This window comes from Aedes aegypti, chromosome 3 (assembly GCF_002204515.2).
Source record: "Aedes aegypti strain LVP_AGWG chromosome 3, AaegL5.0 Primary Assembly, whole genome shotgun sequence".
NCBI lineage: Eukaryota > Metazoa > Arthropoda > Insecta > Diptera > Culicidae > Aedes > Aedes aegypti.
Genome location: NC_035109.1, coordinates 237,614,747 through 237,636,031, shown reverse-complemented (window position 1 = coordinate 237,636,031; position 21,285 = coordinate 237,614,747). Strand labels below are relative to the sequence as shown.

At 37.9% G+C, this 21,285-nt stretch overlaps 1 protein-coding gene across 2 annotated transcripts in view; it reads right to left on the bottom strand.

The window, feature by feature from the left end:
* LOC5578138 (protein embryonic gonad) overlaps positions 1-21,285 on the bottom strand; it is a 380,749-nt gene that overhangs the window by 160,167 nt on the left and 199,297 nt on the right. For both annotated transcript variants that reach the window (XM_021852017.1, XM_021852018.1), the window contains exon 2: positions 4,330-4,407. In XM_021852017.1, the coding sequence (XP_021707709.1) occupies positions 4,330-4,407 (78 nt within the window). The remainder of the gene's footprint in view (positions 1-4,329; positions 4,408-21,285) is intronic.

Below are 21,285 nucleotides of genomic sequence, written 5' to 3'. Positions count from 1 at the left end.
TTTCATTGCCTCACACAACTACACTTGTAAATAGAAGGTGCTTACCTTTTCCATTGTAATTCTGCAGCAAGCATTTGTTTTTTGGGTTTTATATTGCGTTCACTACACTTCCCCTAAACAAATCTTTCATTCACTTTCCTTAAAGGAACACATTTCAAACGGGAATCAAATATTTATAAAGTTTTATCAACCGCATCACTCAAAACTATTATGGCGATGGTTTTCACTTGCTGCTAATCGACGCCGCCACCGCACACTGAGACATTCCTGTGTTTATAGTCTAAAATATCCAAGTTTTTTTTCTGTTGTATTAATTTTCAGTGCGGAAACGTTGGGTAAAGCATAGAAACTTTAAACTCATACGTTGTTTGTTTTTCGATTCTCCCGAATTACAGAAACCATCTCTACAAAGCATAAAATCATACCAAGTGTTTATCAATTTGGACCACCGAAAATAATTGAAAAGCTCCACAGTGCGATGCGTCGGGATGCGTCGGGACGCGTCTATCGTGTGTGCACAATCATCGCGATCGTTGAGCGCAGTGATGTCAGAGTTTCTGTCTGTAAAATCATAGCATTTAATGTGGATTGATCACAAAAATCATTAAAATTTTGTTAAATCAGTAATCTTGTGATGGAAAACTATTTGCAAAATGATAAGTTTTTATAATATGCAGCAAATGTTCCGAAAACACGCATATAACAATTGCTAGAAAAATCTGTCACCAATCACCTGGCAACACCGTCATCCCTTGCAAATATATACCGTACCGATGCATAACAAAAATATGCGATAAATCCAATAAAAAACAGAGAAATTCCGTTGCCCTTCATCAAATTGTAATGTTTTCTTTTGATATGTACGAATGAACAGTTGATTTTGATTTCCAATACTCGTCAATCTTCTAAATTTCCCATGTGTTTACATAAATATATGCTTAACAAAAATGTTATATTTTTTGTTTGTTTGTTTTGAAAATAAACATGGAAAGGCGACACTACTACTACTACATCAATGATGATTCTAATGATTCTTTGAGTTACACGCCGCTTCACCTTAAGAATTTTCAGCGAAATATTTAAAGGAGTTTCTGCTCATTCAATCATTTACCAAGAATCTTGAGTTATTTTACAATTAGCTCGGAATTTTCTAACTTCGGTGGTATCCAGCTTGCGCAGCTGCTATGAATCGCAAGTCATATTGAGTTTTCAACATATCTCCCAATAATCTTCGAGTTGCACTAACACTACAACACGACTCAATATGTTTTTTCAATGCCTACTTTTTACACATGGGACTGACTTACGATTCACGACCGATTAGAAATTATTATTTCTTACTAATTTGTATCCTCAAAAAAATCCAAAGATAAAAAAATAATAGTAGACAGATTCACAGCACTTTGATTTTTTAGTAAGGAAATGACAAAACAATGTCAAAGGCAGCTAAATTTCGCTGGTTGTTCTAGTTTTTGTCAATTATTTTTAAACGAACTGGTCCAAAAAAATAAATTATTAATGAAGTACATCTTACCAATGATCTTAAAGGTTTGTGTCTTGTGTAAATGACTTAGCCTTCTGTTAATGACCAGCATGAAAACATTCACTTTCAATTTGCTGTCTGAGAATCCAATAAAAAAATCTGGGCTGTCGTGAACATAGACATTTTTCCAACGTTTGTCCTACCCATGCTTCTGAGCTAGCACCTCTGTAAACAATCATTGTTCCATCCATGATCAATAAACCTTGTAAAGATCTTGATAAATAACAGCACCGAGCTAGAGAACCGAAGATATAGCAACACAAAACCCTTTTTCCAATGATTTACTATACAGGGCAATGATTATATGACATTGGCATTTGAAAGATCTCTAGACTTGAATTCGCCATAGGAACTAGGGTTTTGGTACCGGGAGTACTGGTACCGAAAGTACCGGTATTACAGACCAATTTTTGGTACCGAAATACCGGTACTGGAAAGCATTGAGTACCGGTATTTTCGGTACTGATGAAAAATCCACTAATCATTTGAATCAATATTAATTTTTTCACAATAAATGGAACGTAAGTTATGTAGAATTCGTTGATGGCAAGCTTCTTAAGTCGATCAACGAACGTATTAAATAAAGGCTTATTCTAACCAGCATCTTTTCAGCACTGAAGATGTTTTATCTTCGCGCATAAAAACGTTAGAAGCACGAATTATCGATTGTTGAATACAAATGAAGCTGCTGATGATGAATATCAAGTTTTCTAGACAACTAGGATCAAATATAACGAAAGCTTTCAGGATACTAAAGTATTCAAAGGTGCTTCAATTAAGGCACAACGTGGTTCGACTGGTTATATTGTTCAAGGGCATTTTTCTAGACTGCCTAAAAATGCCCTTAGGCACAAAGATTGATAGCAATTATTCGGAAAAATTCGTGTATCACGAGAATACCAAATTTAACGATGCATGGGCAACAATTTGAGCAACTTCCGGACGGACTAAGAAAGAGCTTTCTCTGTGTCTGAAAGTTATGTTACAAAAATACGCACACGTATGTCAGCTAAACATTGAACATAGAACATGCTTTGCATATTTTAATCCTACTTTATGAATGAAATGAAAGGCGATAAAATGGAAACAGTCCACAAATTATTAATTTTGAACGGTTTTTTGCATCGCATACAATATTACTCAGGACGTCTGCAACTTTTCCGAGCAACTGTGCACGGTTAAAGGATAGATTTGAATGAATGTGGTCCCTCACGTCAGACAGAACTTGTATTTCAACACAGATTTTTGTTTAGTTCAAGATTTAGAACGGTTTACAAATTACTCTTTTTCTAAGACCTTATTTTGTTAGTGTTATAGTTCATAAAAATTAACAATAAGCGCCAGCAACCTTGTATTAATTGGTTCTGTTGCGGTTCTGTTGTCCAATACTGTATGCTTTATTACAAACCTTTGTTCCAGTACCGGTATTTTACCGGTACTACCGGTACTGAGAGTTTAAGTACCGTAGAACCGGTACTGGTAAAAAGGGGTCGGTACTAGGAACCCTAATAGGAAACTTCCCTGAATATCAAGGGTTTCTCACTAAGGTTTACATGAAGAAGCTGCTGCTAATTATTCTTTCCCGGAATTCTTCAGTGGCTTTATAAGAAAATACTATTTTAAGGATATGAACAAGAATCTTGAGAGGAATATGAAAAGTTTGGTCAGAAGTTCACAACCATAAATCAAGGATCTCATCACTTCACCTTAAACCAAGGATTTTACCAGAAATCAAGATTTCTTTGGATAACTGCTAATTCACTACATAAATCAATAATAGGAACTCGTAAGGAAGCAAACCAGGACCACATTAACTGTGAGTTTCAAAATCTAAACGAAATAATACAAAAAAATATATTTACATATATGCATAGAGTTCGAGGAATAACTATAATAATTAAGAGTAGTACACGTTATTAGTGATTTGAACACATCCTAAAAATATATACTCTCAGTAGATGCAAAGTTTTCAAAAAAAAGTCAAATTCTTGACCATATTTATGACGTATTCAAAGTTACTTAAAAGAAAAAAAAAGAAAAAAGTCTAATTAAAGCTGAAAACGTTTAGTCATACGATTTTAGGTTCTTTCAGCTTTTGCAGTCTTAGACGGCAGAGAAACGGTTTTGCCTTAAGGTGAAGATGCATCGATGCCAAACCTCTAATTTTCAAGAGCACGAATCTGGAGAACCAAACATCCGTTTAAGCTGAAAGCTGGTGGTGACCAAACCATCAAATTTTCAACTCAAACAAGTTTTTGGTTTTCCAGATTTGTGCTCTTGAAAATTTTAAGTTTGGCTTCGATTCATCTTAACCTTGATGTCCGACGGTTTCGGTTTTGTATTAAACCTTCATCACTGGCCAATGTTAATCTAGATTATGTAGCTTCTGAATCCTTCCCACTAACAAAAACTCTTTCCTGTGACAACCATGAAGATGCAGAGGTATACTCGGTCTTTAGTAACAATGGTTATCAAACTAACATTACTCCCCTTCCACGATGACCGTAAGGACGTGGTCGGCGTCATTAATGACTATTTAATATTTGAAATACTTGAAATTTTACGCTGAAGATGATAAGCTACTCCCAAGCTCCATCAGTTGGTTCCTTGTGCAGTTTCGATTATTCTGGTCACGGAGTAGCAACTACGAATTGTACGGTCATCAATGCTCATGCTCATGCGTAATATTCTTAACTCTATTCAACAACTGCTAAATTGCATAACGGTCGTTGTATTTCACAGATTTTTATGAAATAAACTGAAGAATCAAAAAACTTCGCACATACCTTGCATCCTTCACAGGTAAACGCTCCGAAATGAAAGCCAGCGGCCGGTTCGCCGCACACCTTACACTGTTGATTCATCTGCAAGGAAAAACAAAATAAAAACAAGTGAAAAATGGACCACCTTTAGCAACACCGCCAAGTTATGACACTCGGAACAAAAGCGCGTTCGTCCCAGAGGAGCACTGAACACCGTTGAGCATAATGATAAAGTTAACATTAATTTCAGGCAACTGATACGCTGAAAAATAATAAAATAAAGTGCACCCCGATCGCCCTCTGGTGGAGAAATAAAAAAAAGGAAAAGTTGACCCATTCCCGATCGATACAAGCGCGTTCAAATGAACGCAACGGTGATAATAATAATTATAATTAAAATAAAGCGAAGATGCTTCGAGCGGTTTTAGCGTTTCGACAGCCACCGTCACCGAAATAAAAGGAAAAAAAAAATCCGCCACCACTTGCCACACATATCTGCCCGTAATAAAAATCAATTTTGAACCGCCAGACGTGACACAATCTGGAGAAAAAGAGGCCCAAATTGATCTTACGACGCGTAGCCATCGGGATATGGTGGTGGTCCTTCGACTCTCAAGTGCGGTCCATTATTATGTGCGTTGTGTGATAATTAATTACAAATAATGATAGCTGACGGCATCGAAAATCAATAAAACTCACTGAAGGCAGCGGAAAAAAGATGCATAAGTTGTAGATACCTACCCCTATAGTGCACACTAGGGATTGTGGCAACATGGTTGCAGTTGGGCGGTCTCAGAGATATTTTTCACAGTGGGATCTAACCGTATTTTAACATAGGCTCTCATAAATGATACAGAATAGACTTTGTTCCACTCAGTATTTGGTCTTTTAAAATTAGCAATTTCACAAAGGAGAAAAGCGTACGAAAAGTCTAAGTATCTTCTTGTTGCAATTTTATTTCCAGCTGCCAAATCCTCAACTTGCGAGTCAAATAATCTGCTAAAGCCTTTATGAACCTCTCTTCCGCGTTCCATCTTCGATAGCTTTTGAAAATGTGTGAATCTCCATGGGACTTTTACCATTGAATACGCAATCATTCAGTATCAAAACTCTGTAATAAGTCTCGAGCTATGACACCAAGAACATAATTTTCAGTGCGCAATCGCTTAAATTTGGGAACCACTGGTGTGTTGCAATTAACGTACTTGTGTTTAGCAATGAACGATGCTGCTCCCAAAACTGGTGAAGATCCCTCCAGCAACGTTGTGCATAAATATTGAATGCAAACAAAGCGCCGATTTACTTCATGTACTGCCACCGGCAAGATTCGCATCAGTCAAACACAACAAGCATTTCGAAGCTGTATGTATAGTGGCAACTTCGGAGTAAATTTCAATTTTCATTAAAATTTAAAAAAAAGAAAACGGCAACCATGCTCACAGCGCCACCTCCCGACGGCTTCCGTTGTTCGGAAATCAACTTGTCATCCATATGTCAAACGGTGAATCGAAAACATATTGAAGGAATTCCTCAATTTGTCGCAATCAACCCGTCGCTCGTTCGGAAGTCGATGGTTAGCGCGGTGGCGCTTCTCTTTGAGTGATCGCTCTATGATAAAACAAACTGGACTAGGAGCAGACGACAACCGACGTCCGTCGGTGAGAAAAAAAGTGGATATAAACAAAGAACGCCACTGGGCGGCGCTTCATATTGTGTCATATCTAATCGCGACCATTCATCGCATCTGTCAACTGCACAGTAATGGTATCTAAGCAGTTTTAGCCAGATGAAAATGATTGCGCCGCAACCGTTAGCTTTAGTCGCAATCCGTCCACACCACGTGTGATAGACTTTGGATCAAATTTTGTTAAACCATTCTATCGAATGGGTTACCCCAGTGCTTCGAGAACTGTTAAAAATCAGCACTTTTCTTAAAATCATAAATATATATTTTTTTCATTTTTTGGGTAAAATCGTTGCCATTTTATAGCTTGGCTTGGCTTGGCTTGGCAACAGCATATCTCAAGCCATTGCCGGGCGTATCAAATAGCTCTATCTTCGTCGATCTTGGGCGTTACTTCTCCAGTTGCTCCGAACGTTTGAGGTCGCCAGTTCGTATCCCGCTGCGTACAGCCTGCGTATTCGTTCCTCGAAGTCGCCGACCTCTACCTGGTTTCTGCTGATTTTTTTTTCGACATTCGTACTAAGTGACCAGCCCACTGAAGTCTGCCGTATTTTACACACTTGATAATATTCGCATCTTTGAACACTTGATACAACTCGTGATTCATGCGTCTGCGCCACACACCATTTTCGAATTTCTCACTGAGTATTGTCCGTAGCACTTTGTTTTGGTAGAATAAATGGTCAGGCCTATCTGCTCTCCAGAAACACGAAAGCCTCCTCCACTGATCTGCGATTGATTCCAATAATTCACGCCAGATCTTCTAATAACACCACTAGCGCATGACGGTTCACCACAGCAGCATGTTCGAAAGCCCTGATATAGGTGGATTGTTGTGATGGTTATGAACGTGGTCATCGTGTAAAAAACAAACGGACAATGCTGTATAGTGTCAGTACCGAGGAGGCAGCCTCTGTAGCACGATATAGGTAGCGCAACCCTGGATAGGAGACCTATAAAAGACTCTTCAGCAACCAAGAAAGACAAAAGAAGAGCAAACCTTTAGTGCTTTGGATATGCATGCTAGAGGTTTGAAATATTCAACAAATTGTTTTGAACTAAGTTGCACTCTATTTTGAATTCTTTGGGTTTGATCTATATAACTTATAACTGATCTAGATCGATCTTTTCTCTCGGTAGGAACGTCATAGATGAAAACTTCTTTTATCATTTTCGTTGTTTAATGATGTAATTTTGACACTTTTCTACACATATTTTCTTGCAGAATAGCAAAGAGTATGTCTGAGCAGAACTATATATTTTTTTTAATTACACTCAAAATTAAAATTGCTGAAAACAATCAAGATATAGCTCATTTCTTAAATGTTTGCGTATAAACCAAAATTCAAAGCACTGACATGTTGTTTTTTCGAAATAAATTTGATTGCAGTTGTCCGGGGGAACAGTTTTGAGTAATTCGAGATGACACTCAAAAAATATTTCAATTAAAAAACTTTAAGAAACCCCTTGTTTAAACCTATTTGCCTATAAACCAAATTTCAAAGCAATGACAATTGGTTTCTGTTTCGGAATCAACTAGATTGTACGTGTACTGTGAACATGTTTGAGCAGAAATAAAAAAAAAAATGGATTAAGTACACTCAAAATATATTTCAATAAACACCTACGAAAAACCCTAAGTCTTCATCCCATTTGCCTTTAAAACAATGTTTAAAGCAATGGCATGGGTTTTTGTGGCATTGATTTCTTTTGTAGGAATGTATTTATTATGTTTGAGCAGAAATAGTAATTTTTGGATACACTGACAATTTCTTTACAAAAAAAAAAAATACGGCAATACTTATTTTATTATAACTATTTGCTAATAATTCGAGTTTCAAAACGACGAACTTATTTTTTTCGCAATGGCATAACAAGTAACCGAAAATCCAATAGCTGAGATCTCGGCGAAAAGTTCAAAGTGCTGAGCACCACTGCAAAATGTAAAACTCATCCAGCTGTCAAAATTTGCTAAGCAGATCACGACAATGCTTTTCCGAAATGCTCGGCATCTTTTTACCGAAATTCAGTAAAGGTTTATTATTAGTGTTGTGACGGAAATTCTCTGTGTGTTGTAAGCTGAATAAAATAAATTGTTAGTAATGTGCAGTAGAAGTGGAAGAGTTGGGAAGCTGTTTCTTTGGTAGTGCGTAGTGAACACCAAATTGTACGTAATTATATGAATAATTATTAGATAATATTTTGTATTGAATAAACCATTTTCAGCATGAATATGAAAGTTGCTATCAATCTTTGTGTGTTATTGTTATTGTGTGTGACTCTCCCCAACAATTAGTTTTTATGATATGGAGAAAAAATATCAGATATATAAAAAATATCATATTCTATTGGTGTTGAAGCAACACAACCAGGTTCTTTTTGTCGGACAGTGCGTCGAGAACCCAAATTTCTACAACTATTTGTTGTAAATCCAAATTTTAAGAGACAACATGTACTTTTATCACTGCGACATTTACTTTTTCATTGCTATGACATGTAATTTTCTCGACATAAAACTGACTTTAGAAAACACTTAAAAGTAGATTGGAGTACCTTGTACCTTTTAATTCCGCACTATATAAAGGCGAAATTAGAAGATACAAGTTCCTCCAACCTACTTTTGAGTTTCTCTATTGAGATTCTGCTCAGAGGATTCGAATACATCAAAAAGAGTGATTTTAGAGGTCAATATAACATGCTAGAACAGGAAGAGATGTCTTTTATTACACTTTATATTTTGTTTCACTTAATAAAATTACAAGAAATCTTAGATTGTTCACAACTGCTAGACAATTAACATTCAAATTCAATCTCTAAGATGTTCATTGGCATATCTAGTAATATAAGACTACACTCAAAAATGTTTACACCTGAAATCTAACACAAATCTGTTTGTCATGCCTGTTTGTCGGTAAATCGAAACGTAAACGAAAAGCGATGACATGTGTTTGTTTTAGAATCAAAAGTTTTAACAAATTATCGCATTAAATTTAGATTAACAGAAAAAAGACACTTGTTACTAAGGGTTTTCAGTGAAAAAGCTTTGATGTAATCAAAAAATTTGGTTAAAATTACATGTTTTCGCTATAAATTTCGATTTACCACAAATCACACAAATCGATAGTGAGTGTTGGATTCGTTGCGGTAAGAATTTTGAATGTCGCTCCAATAACTGGATATATGCATTTCAAAAGCAAGAATTTGGATTTTTATGTTTTTTCTTTCGAATAAACTTCAAGTTTAAATTTACATTTATAATAGGGGTTTTCTTAGCTGTTGAAATTTTGAGTGTAATCATTTTTTTTATATTAAACATGTTCACTGGACTTTCACTAGAAATTTGATGCTGAAAAACTATATTTCGTCGATTTCAATTCTGATTCACTGGCAACTAGGTTTCAAAACAAGTGGTTTTGGTGAGTTTTTAAGCAAAAAGAAGTTTTCAGTCTTATGTCAAAAAGAAGTTTTCAGACTTATTTCGAACAACTACATGTCGTCGTTTTGATACTTGTTTCAAAGGCAAACAATTGAAACAAATAAGTTTTGCATAGAGTTTAAGTAAAAGCAAGTATGAGTATTTCCGAAAATTACTATTTCTGCCCAAACATATTCATTAGATTTCCACAAAAGAATTCAGGCCACATGTTATTGCTTTGAGTATTGTTTTACAGGTAAACAGGATGAAAATTTAGGATTTCTCGTAGGTTTTTAATTAAAGGGATTTTGAGTGTAATCAAACATTTTATATTCCTGTTTAAACATGTTCACTGAGCTCATTCAATATATTATATGCCGAAAAACTACATGTTATCACTTAGAAACTTGATGAAAAATTCGTAAATTTTTAAAGTAAAATATTTTTTTAGTGTTATTTCATATTTCTATTACAAATCAACAATTTTATCTGGACTACTGCAATCAAATCAATAACGAAAAAACTACATGTCATTGCTTTATATGTCAGTTTATAGACAATCAGTCAGGAAAACAAGGTATTTTTCAGTTCTTTTTAGTAATATAAATTTTGAGTGTGATCAAACCTGTTAATTCCTGCTCAAACATGTTTACTGCATTTATATAGGTAAATTTATATGAATAAAATGTCGAAAATGTTCCAGTGAACAACATTGCAGAAGGAAGTTTTGTACTAGGACGCTCATATTGAAAGATAAAAATGATCTGGATCAGTTACAAGTAATCTAGATCAAATCCAAAGGGTTCAAAATGTAGCGCAACTTATTTCTTAATACTTTGTCGAAGATATCAAACCTCTAGCATACATATTCAAAGCACTAGAGTGCTTTCAGTGATTTACCCAAATTTGTCTCGTTAGGGAGGCTCGAAATATCTGATTTCGAATACATTTGCCATTCTTTTTCATTATTTACGGATATTTGAATCTGATAAACATAGAGTAGTAACTTATTCGGTAAGGTTTGACCCGATTCTCATGTAAATTCAGTTAACAAAAAAATTGTATTGGTTTAATTGCTGTAGGGTAAATTTGGACACCTTCAGGAATAGTTTGTTCCGTAAAAAAAAAAAATTAGGATATGAGCATGAGATGCGTGAAATAATTCCAAAAATCGGCTGAGCCATCACTGATATATAGCCAATAATTCATATAGATGATTTTGATCCCGGGGCTCTGCATTACAATTTTGATCGTGGGGCTTATAGTGTTAATATATTAAATCAAAGAGATTAAAATAAAGGTATAGAGAAGTACCGTAATCCGGGGTAACATTGATCATTTTTTGGGATATTTCTTGAAAATTTCATTTGAAATGGCATAACTTGCAAGTTTTATATTTTTAAAACAAGTACATCATTGGTCGTGCCATACCATATTTTGTTTTCTAAAAGTTTAAAGTTTGTTAAAAAAAATGTTTTAAGGGTTTTTTTTTTATTTAGCTGATATCGGGTAACATTGATCACCCATGACAACCACGTTCGGTAATATTAAAAATATCATTACTTACCTAAATCATGGTCCCTAAAGTCGAATATGTAGGTCAAACTCTTACAAGTAATTTATTTTTTTAGTTATTTCAAAATTGAAAACACCTTGAATCGTGGAATACGTCTAAAAGTAGGCAATTTCCTAAGGAAATTATGCATTTTTTATTTTAATTTGTGGATTATACTTAACTGAACATATCTATAAAACTTGTGACAACGGAATCGTTTTCAGCAATATCATTTTTAGTAACAACCGCATAATTTCTGCTCATATCGTTTTCAGAACTCATGTGAGACATGATTCTTTAATCGTGCCATCCATGATCGTGAAAATCAATGTTTCCAAAAGTTGAAGAAATTGCATCGTAGCATCTCTAGCCATTCGCTTAATGTTGCCACCGATGGGAAAAAGTGCCATTCTGCTTTAATTTTAAAATCATTTTCTTGGTTGCATACATTTTTGAAATTTGACATTAAGCGAATAGCTAGAGATGCTAGTATTTGAAAGTCAGCAGAAATTAATAACGCCAAACAATTTTTTGACTGGGCTGTGTCGCAAAAGGTGAAAGACCAATTTAAAAAAGATTGGGAATTTATCTATGCAACTGAAAATGACTATTCAGAGGCTGAAAAATTTCTTTAGGAAAGATTTCCTAACCTTGTTCCAATTCCTGGAACAAAAAAATATCATTCATTTATACCAAAAGACGAACGAAAAATGTTTGCTAGTGAATTCTCAGATGCACATGAAAACCAAGAAAATACAGCATGCTTTGTTCTTAATAATACAAAGAAACGAAAATCTTCTGGTGTTAGCAACCAAAGGTTAAAAAATAGGTAGTATTAAGATGAAAATGTAAGTTATATACTGAATAATTGAATAAATAAAATAAAAAAAAAAAAATAATAATAATCTCATGTGTTCCATAGAAAAGAAAGAATCCCTTTTCAGTGTAATGAAAAATTGAGGCAGAAACAGTTTTTTTTTTTTCAGTTTTTCTTAGCGGTGTAATTTTTCATGAAAAATATCATCCATTCCGACTTATACTTCATTAAAACCAATCCCATATATTTTTTTTTTCAGATGTTTTGGAAAATTTGCAATTGCTTTGATAAAAAATCTTTGTTGCTTCGATCGAAGTATGGGTTTTCAAAGAAAAGGCTTATATGGTCATTTTCCACAAAATTGGCCAAAACTCAAAAACGAAATAAAAAGAACATTTCAAAAATTTCAGCGATTAGAGTAAGGTGGGGCAAAAGTTCGACCTTAGTGGTATAATCAAAGTTTCCAGGAAAATTATAGCAGATGAAACAAAACAAATACCATACAGCGAACCTTCATCATATTGACTATAACTTTGCTGAACAAACTTGTGTCAAAATATTTACCCATTTTTAGTTATAACAGTTTCAAAATTGATTGTCTTATTCGAACTTTTGCCCCAACGGTGGGGCAAAAGTTCGAATCTAGGGTGGGGCAAAAGTTCGTTGGCTAAAACACAAAATATCAATACTTTTATGCCAGGCATACTTTCTACCAGCCGTAAACTTATGTTTGCCGAAAAATACACACTAAATTTTCATCAAAAAATGCCCAAAACAGGGTTAATTGTAATACACCTAAAAAATAGCAGTTTTTCGCAAAACTAAGGGAAATGTAAAATTTTTGTGACATTTTTCGCACGATCAGGAAAATTTCGCTAAATTTGAAGATAATATGTAGATTTCAGGAAATTTGAAAAATTTTCCGTGGGTTTATACATGGGTCGAACTTTTGCCCCGCAGATTCGAACTTTTGCCCCGCTATGGGCCAAAAATTGATTCTAACTATTTATGGAAAAACTAATCCACGTCAAAACATCCTTATGATAGGCCTAGAAACACCCTTACATAAAAAATTGAAAAATATTTTATCTTTATTTGGTTCCATGCATCGAAAGTTTGACCAAGTATTACAATATTTACGTCGAAAAACAACAAACAGCCATAACTTTTCCAAATCTCAATCGATTTATATGATATTTGGAGTGAAAGTCTCTTACTTGAATAGCATTCGAACCACCATGACATTTCTAAGTTTTGATTTGATTTGAGCTAGAAATCTTAAAAAGAAACTCTTGCCCCACTCGAACTTTTGCCCCACTTTACTCTAAAGCTTATGAAATTACCTTCTCAAAAATATATTTTTGAAAGTTATCCATTTTTTGAAACATAGTTTTTCCGGCTTTTCTTTACGAATTTTCTCAACGGTAGAAAATTTTGTGGAAACTTTTTCCAGTTAATATATTTTTTATTCCTGAGAAAATTTGCTTTCATTTTCATAAAAAAAAACTTTGTTTCTACGATGCTTCGTTCTTGAGTTATGATTTTTCAAAGTTAGTAGTGTCAGAGAAAAACAAAAAAATTCCAACTGAGTTTTCCGGGGAAATAAGCGACACTGAATTTTTATCATTTTTTTATTCATATATTGATGAGCCCTGCCTGTGGAAAAAGTTTCATGACAATCTGAGACCCTTCGGCCCGCTTTGTACGGAAATAAAAAAAAATCCCCGGTTATTAACTGAGAGCTTTCTTTGTCAAAGTTGCCATTTTTTGCATTCGTATATCGTGTGGCAGGTACGATAATACACTATGCCCAGGGAAGTCAAGGAAATTTTCTTTACGAAAAGATCCTGGACCGACCGGGATTCCACCCCAGACACCTTCAGCATGGCTTTGCTTGGTAGCCGCGGACTCTAACTACTGGGCTAAGGAAGGCCCTGGGTTAACGCGCCAACAATATCAATTTCTCATATATTTAGGTGTTCTGTGTTCGATAACACCCTCATCCTAATTCGGTAAAACGAAATGAGACTACTATTATCATTTTGTTAACAAAATATTACATTTCATTTGCCATATTAGTTAACACTTTTTTCACAATCGAATTGAATTCATCTGCTCATAAGTATAAAAAAAACTTTGTAGAAATCTAACCTAAAGAGCTACGAATAGGGCAATTCGCCTAATGTTCAACTGCTAAAAACTTCGACTATTGTTGAACAGTTCGTATATTCCTTATTGTGTGTTCAACAATTAACGAGCATTTTGAACATTCAACAATTGGCGATTCCAAAAAGTATTATATACCGTTCGTTCCTAAGTAATTTGAACGTTGAATGCATAAAGCAGTTGAAAATGTTGAACTGATTGAACGTACATGCGTTTGTTCAAAGACGTAGCAAACAATCCTACAGACCACTTCATAGACCTCAACAAAAAGAAATTAAAATTCACCGCACTAATCCAATTTGTAGTATCAATCACAATTACAACGAAAGGCTACCTCCCGGGGGAGTCTGCCAGCCGTCTTCAGTTTTCTTGTCAGCTTGCCCAGCTCTCGTGTGCACGAACGACATTGCATTGGATACACATTCCAGCTCTAGAATAGCAATAAAGTGCAACAGTCCGCAAACTCACATGCTCTGATCTGCTCTGCTCATGTTGAACGAAACGATTGCAATTGCAGCTCAAACAATCACATTTTAACAACCTCAAAGGCGACCTGACAAATGCGCATCATTGATAGCAAGAGCCAGCCATGAATACTAATCAAGCACGCTTTCTTGAACCATTGGCAACAACACTAGCCAACACAATTTGGCTGTTTGAAGTAGATTTTTGCCACTGATTTTGAATCTGTCTCCAGAATTCTCGTAACAGTTTTTGAAAAAAAAAATTAATGGTCTGTCAAACCGTACACTTCAGATTAATTATCAGAACCCCAAGTCTGAGTGAATTTCTGCAAGAGCTGGTTTTCATAACGACAGCATTTTGGGACCAATATCATTCAATATTTTCACATCTGGCTTTCCTGAGTTACCTCAAGGATATCAAAAATCTTTGATTTTTGATTACACAGGCCTATCTGCCAAAGAACAAAACCTGCGTGTCATCTGTAGTAGATTGCAAACAAGTTTAGATATTTTTTCTCCACACTTGTAACAATGAAAGTTTTCTCCTCAAATTTCCAAAACACTTATAATATTTTCAAATAAACCAAAAACTCTTTATTTGAAACCTTCAAGTGTACATGTTGTCACGACATTGAACACAGAACACCTAGATATAAGAAATTTGTGTAATGTTTACAATGAAAAACAAAATGTAATCCATTTTTCTCAAAAACTGTTACAGAAATCAGCGAACCAAAGTCTATTGATTCCATTGCAAATTATCATATTGCTTAAAAAAGTTTTGCTTCCGTCGCCCAGTGCAATCTTCGTTGCTCTTCGTGGTACTTCTCCGGAATTTGCCGTTTGTTTGTCACAGGGTTTTTTTTTTCTGTTCGATGTTGGCAATGTTTGTCGATCATGTCCCCGCCGAGATGAGGAACAAATATCTGGCAGATTCTTCGACAAATTGTCGCTCGAAGTTTGAGATTGAATGGAATGGCCACTTGCTGCTCGCCTTTGCGTGACTATCGGACTTCGAGCGCTGCTAAATATTTATCAGGTGGCTATTTTGGTTGGAACACGCGTTGCCATTGCCGCTTTTCTGAAACGATCCCTACGTATAGTAGTATCCTACCAGAAGCTATCGAATGGTGTCAATCGGGGCCATAGAGAGACTAACAAAGTTGGTGCAAATGTGCAAATCTAAACCGATCGCCTTCGAAGGAGCGAAAGTGTGCTGCGGTGGTACATAAACATGCTCTAAGGCTAACTCTAATCGCCTGCGGGAGCGTCCTGTCCGGAGGAAAGACATTATAAATATCCACCCATTTTCAGATCTCTACAGGTTTCAGTCGTCATCGGGGGCGTAGCTATAGGAGGGCAGAAGGAGCCTCTTGCCTACAAATAAATTGTTTTTTCAGAAGGAAAATAAACATGATATTACATTTAAAAAAAATCCTTTAGAAAATGCTGAGTGTATTTGAAGCTTTGGAGTTCGCCCCTTGTCCTGATGAAAAACCTGGCTTCGTCTCATGTTCAGCCGTCAGTGATGCCATTGTCAAAGTAGCCACCAGTGCAGAGTGCGGGAAATCTGACCACCTGGATAAGGTCCCGGTTCGGAAGCGCGCTGTATTTATCGCCTCCAAAGGTTCGATCACTGACTGCCCAACTCGTCCGAACTCGGGACGGGATCCATTGAATATCGATTTCCATTATGGATCAACCATACCGGCAGGCTTCCGTATAATGCAATTTATGTGACACAGCAAGAGCAGTACCAAGTAGCAGTTAAGTCAGAAGAGCAGCAGCGAGCAGTTGAATGAACGACCGGAGCAATGCGTCGTCTTCGTCTATAACAATAATAATAGTACGGCGATCTTCGGCGGCTGATAAACTCTCCTTACACGTACTGATCGTAAAGCAATTTGTATTGAAGGGCCCATAAATGGAGCGACAGAGGGAAAAATGTGAGACCGACGACGATTGCCGTTGCACTATGGCTGCTTGGGACCGCAAGAGGAAGGCTACTGTTGCTGCCGTCTGCCCTGCCGCCTAGAAGCGCTACGAACTAGTGTAGATTTAAGTCCAAAAGGTTCGATAATAGAGCATTTCTTTGGCGGCTTGCAGAAAATGGTCTTGAAAGGGTGACAGAAGCTGATGTACCTCCCTCGCACATAGGAGGGTGACATTTTTCCGCAAAATCTTGTCGATGTCACTATCGTTGTTTCTATTAGTTGAAAGGGCAAGAAAAAACATGTATTCATGTATTTAAATTTTAGCAAACATATTAAATATTGAAAACTAATACTTTCATTTGATTTCCGTAGTTTTACAAAATATCGAAACCTTTTTTTAATGTTTTTTTTTTTCAGTATCTAAAACAGTTCACTTTTGGGCGCAAGAGGGTTACCATACTTGCAAGAACGGATAAAGATCTATGCCTTTTGAAACAAATACCACAACTTTGAAAAGGAACGATGATCAAAATGTTTTGTTCATTGATGCCACAAAATTATACCAACTGTCAGCAGATCACAGTGTTTGCGTAAATTCAATTTCCGCAGTGACCACTTGGTAGTGTCGAAAACGACCAAAAGGTCAAACGGCCTGCTCGTGGAAAAGAGGAGGAACATTCAAGCAGGTTTCAGGCACTGGTCGTGACATCCAGCCGTTTCAACGCTAAAAAAAAAACCATTTCACATCGATAAGGATCGCAGCTACCAAGTCGTGTAGCAATTGTTTCGTCCTCTCCAGCCTCGGACCCCACAAACTCAAACCACAATTATCACCGCTTTTACCAAACTCCACCCATCAAAGGACGCTCCTCTAAAAAAATGTCAGTTATTTTCGCGCATCGGCTACCTATTGATTAATTTCAAGATTAATTATTCTTTCATTTTTCCGAACGACCCACCCCGAAAAATATTCGCACATGTTCTCGTTCACCAAATGGGCGTGCTAGCAGAGACTTTTCTCCATCCCAAAAGTACCTGAAGACGATCTGATAATTGTCTTAATTAAAAAGAGCATTCCCTGCCGGTTTAGCAAAATCGGCCCGATGACAACGACGACGAAAGGGTTCACCCAAAATTTCGTCGGATTGACCCCGTGGATCACACGCACTGTCGACGGACGTGGCACAATCTGACGTTTAATCAGACCGAAACTTCTTCTCGCACTTCGTGTGAACCGCTTTTTTTGTTGGACCATTAATCCAAAATGCGCAACCACCAACAGCAGCCGGATTTGTGTCGGCTTTCTGTCACTTAATCGCGGCTAAATCGGCGCGGCACCTCTCGCACTCGATAAAAAGGTATAACTTCTGATCCCGGTGCACGGGGGTTCGAACTAGAGAAAATGGCGGCTAAATCCTCAAACTTCAGGATATGGTGAATAAGGACTGTGATGAACTAAATTTGGAAAGTTCAAAGTCCTGTATCTTTTTTCTTAGCTTTAGTTTCACTGTTCAAATGTTTGCAGTTTGAGTATATGCTTCGAAAATACTGTACCATTTTTTTTTTTCAAAAATCTGGGAGATTTTGAAAATTCATCTGGAAAAGTCTGGATCTTCTATGTCGTATATCGAAAACCTTATGAATTCATTACAAAACCTTACAAATTCAACACAAATTTTATCTGGATCTTCCAGATTTTTGTAAAATGTGGCCTTAAAACTGTGGTATAAATATGGAATGTTGGCAACACTGCAACATGCAAAATTATCAAACTTATTTTTATATAATTCCTTTCATTTACATATTACTTACATTCATAATTTTTCCTGTTATCCTCTGTATTTCAGGATTCTTTCTGCAATGCATTCTCAGATGTTCTACAAACAGCAATTTTCGCCAGTTCCGACAATAAAAACGATTTTCTCATCAAGTTGGCTCATCTGCTGCAGAATAAAAAAACACACAAACTTCACAACTTCTCCAACTCAACTACAGATTCAATACTGATAAGCAACAGCTAGCTGGTTATGTTTCACCCAGGGTGCGTGGATGTCCGGTTGTCATCTCTCTCCGTGGAACATATGTTGCCTTGCCGCGGAGTGGTACGCAACTGTACCAACATACCTCCTCCCTGTAATTCTGATGAAGACTCCTCGGCGGCTGCACTTACGTATTGTACTTCAAGCACAGCCAGTTTTGTCAATGGTCTCCTGAACTTACTACTCGGTACTGTTGCTTTCCGAATTATTCTGTCCATCTCGAGGAAGACTTCCTTCTTTGATGGCGTGGAGTGCCACTTTACTTGATTAATTGCAGACGCTCGAATACGCACCGAACCCACAGTTTGTCTACCAGTCGCTCTGGCCGCTGGGCCCCGCAGTGCTTTCGCCTCGGTTGTCAGTGGAACGGATTGTTCCACGTTTATCACCCTGTCGCCGCGAAGATACTTTGTTAACGCTTCTTTCTATTTCACCCAATAAGACGGGGTCGGTGGTCTAATGGGTACCGTTTCTGCTTCATATGCAGAAGGTCTTGGGTTCAATCCCAGGCCCGTCCCTTTTCTACTCTGTAGTTGTATCTCGCACTTGCTTCTATCTTCCATTCTCAAGCTATAACACTTTCGTTCATAGCAAACGCTAGAACCAGAGACAGACAAGAAACCGTTTCCCTAGCGCTACCATAATAGCACGCATTTCCTTACGCCTGATACATAGGCAGTCTGCTAACCACAAAAGCAAACCTCTCAGCCATACCTTTCCCGCAATCCATACACTCCCGCATGAGCTGGCGTAGATGCAATCGGACTCCATGTTCTACAGTTGGCTAGTATAAGTGCAACATCAATCCCCCCCTGCCCCACATTGGTCTGCATGCTGACGTGGCAGGCACCATTGTTGCTTAAAAATAGAAGATCTCCAGCACTTGTGCACTGAGGGTGTCTGTTAATCCCAAGCAGTCATCTGGTTGATTCCTTGTGTAAGTGCAGCTGATCTGGAGATACTGGAGTAGCATCCACGGGCGACCAATCAAGCTCAAGCGCAAGCTCAAGCTTCCTCCCGTTTCACCCAATAGTCTTGCAGCTGACAACGAATCTCCATTTTCTTCCAAAGTGTTACCTATGTTGCTCTTTCGCAATACCCTACGCCAATCTACAAGCTTCGCAAGTCTGTGGATTTCGCTTAACCTGAATGCCACATGCTTGTAACGACTCTCTATCAGCGACTCCAGGTTATCTCTCAGCTTGGTCGAGATTGGAAATTTGTCACTGGGCGCTCGATCACCAACACTCGCTCAAACCCGACGTCCTTATCATTGAACAGTGCGCATTTAACATCCTTACGTTCAATCATGACCGCTTTTGCCTGCTCAACCGCTTGTTTGACTGTGTCGGCATGGTATTCGGCGATAGTAACCACCGCTATTGGATGCTTGTCCGCAAACTTCTCACTTTGGTGCTCGACGTATCGTGCGAAGCACGAAGAATCCGTAACATTCGGATGAATGTTGTCACGTCAATAACGTACAACGTCTGCATCTCCGAATGATCGTTCCGGAAAAAGGACCTGCTAAGCTCCGCCGCCGAAGCAGTTGGCACATCTGGCCTTTTCAGCAGATTTGCCATTAGCGACACATCATCTGATCTGGCGTCCCACTCCACACGAAACCACAGCGCACCCGTTTCGTGGCAGTCGCCGATTCGCTTCGTCGTTATCTTGATCAACTCCTTCGCTCTTCAGTTCTCATTCGACATAGGAGGCTAGGTCACGGATATTTCCAACGTATAGTAACTTTTCGGTTGGTCGTGGAGCTCTTGGTTGGTCTATACTGTACACGTATGGTAGCCGACTATTCCTCGTTCAACACTATCAACACCATTTGGTCCATACACGGTCCAATCAAGCTTCGACCTAACTACTATCGGCTCCACCGGGCGACCAATACGTTATTTGAGCGTACGGATGGATATCTTTCAATCCGATGAGAATCTGTGGTGCGACTTGCTGAAAATCTGCAATCGGCAGATCTCGACTGTGATCTGTTTCGCCACTTCCGACACAGCTGCAGAAGGATCAAGCTCCCCACCGGTGGGCGTTCTTGATGAGGAATCTTTGCGCGAATCCTCTAGCAGAGATGAACAGACTCACCCCCTACGAGCTTCTCTCAAGCCGGGAAACTCCGGTGGTCCACGTCCTCGGATCGGTTGCTCCACTAGAGTGTATGATGATCCTTCATCCAGGAATGCGATAGTGTTCACCGAAAACTTTCCACAATGCAGCGTGACTGGCATCATTCGGAGAATGACGGTAGACTTCAGTTGCAAGTAATGAAGTAAAGAACTGTGGTGCTCCCTACATTCTTCGACTTAACAACGGAGACTCAGTTTGCAACCGGTCGTTCCATGCTCGTTCAGGTACAGCTGGCATAGCTTCCACATGCAAACTGCTTCCCATCGATCGGCAAGATGGAGTCTCCGAAACTTTTCACAGTTCCCACCACTTTTCCTTTCTTCGGGCGGAAATTTTCGGATCTATATCCCAATTCTCCGAATCGATTTCCTTCTCCGTGCGCCACAACCTTAACGATGTTGGACAGGATGTTCGACAACGTGCGCAGCATCACCATTTCGCTCTTTCTGCGATATCGTACCCATTAAAGTTGCGTTCCTGCCGGCAGCTTCTCTGTTAGCTGTTGTATGAGCATCGGGTTCACCAGATGAGTGGTTAACCCAGAAGCCTCAAGATGGTCGGCCAGCTGTTTGAACTACCTCCCTGATGAAACTTACTACATGGTCCGCTTTTGGTAGTGCTGCATTGCATTGCTGATGCACCTTCGACAACAACATGTTGGGAATTCACGCACGCCGCCCATACAGCATCCGTAGCGTCTCGATGATCTTCGGAACCGATTTCGGCAGAAGTAATCTACTCCTAACTGCCTCCAGCGC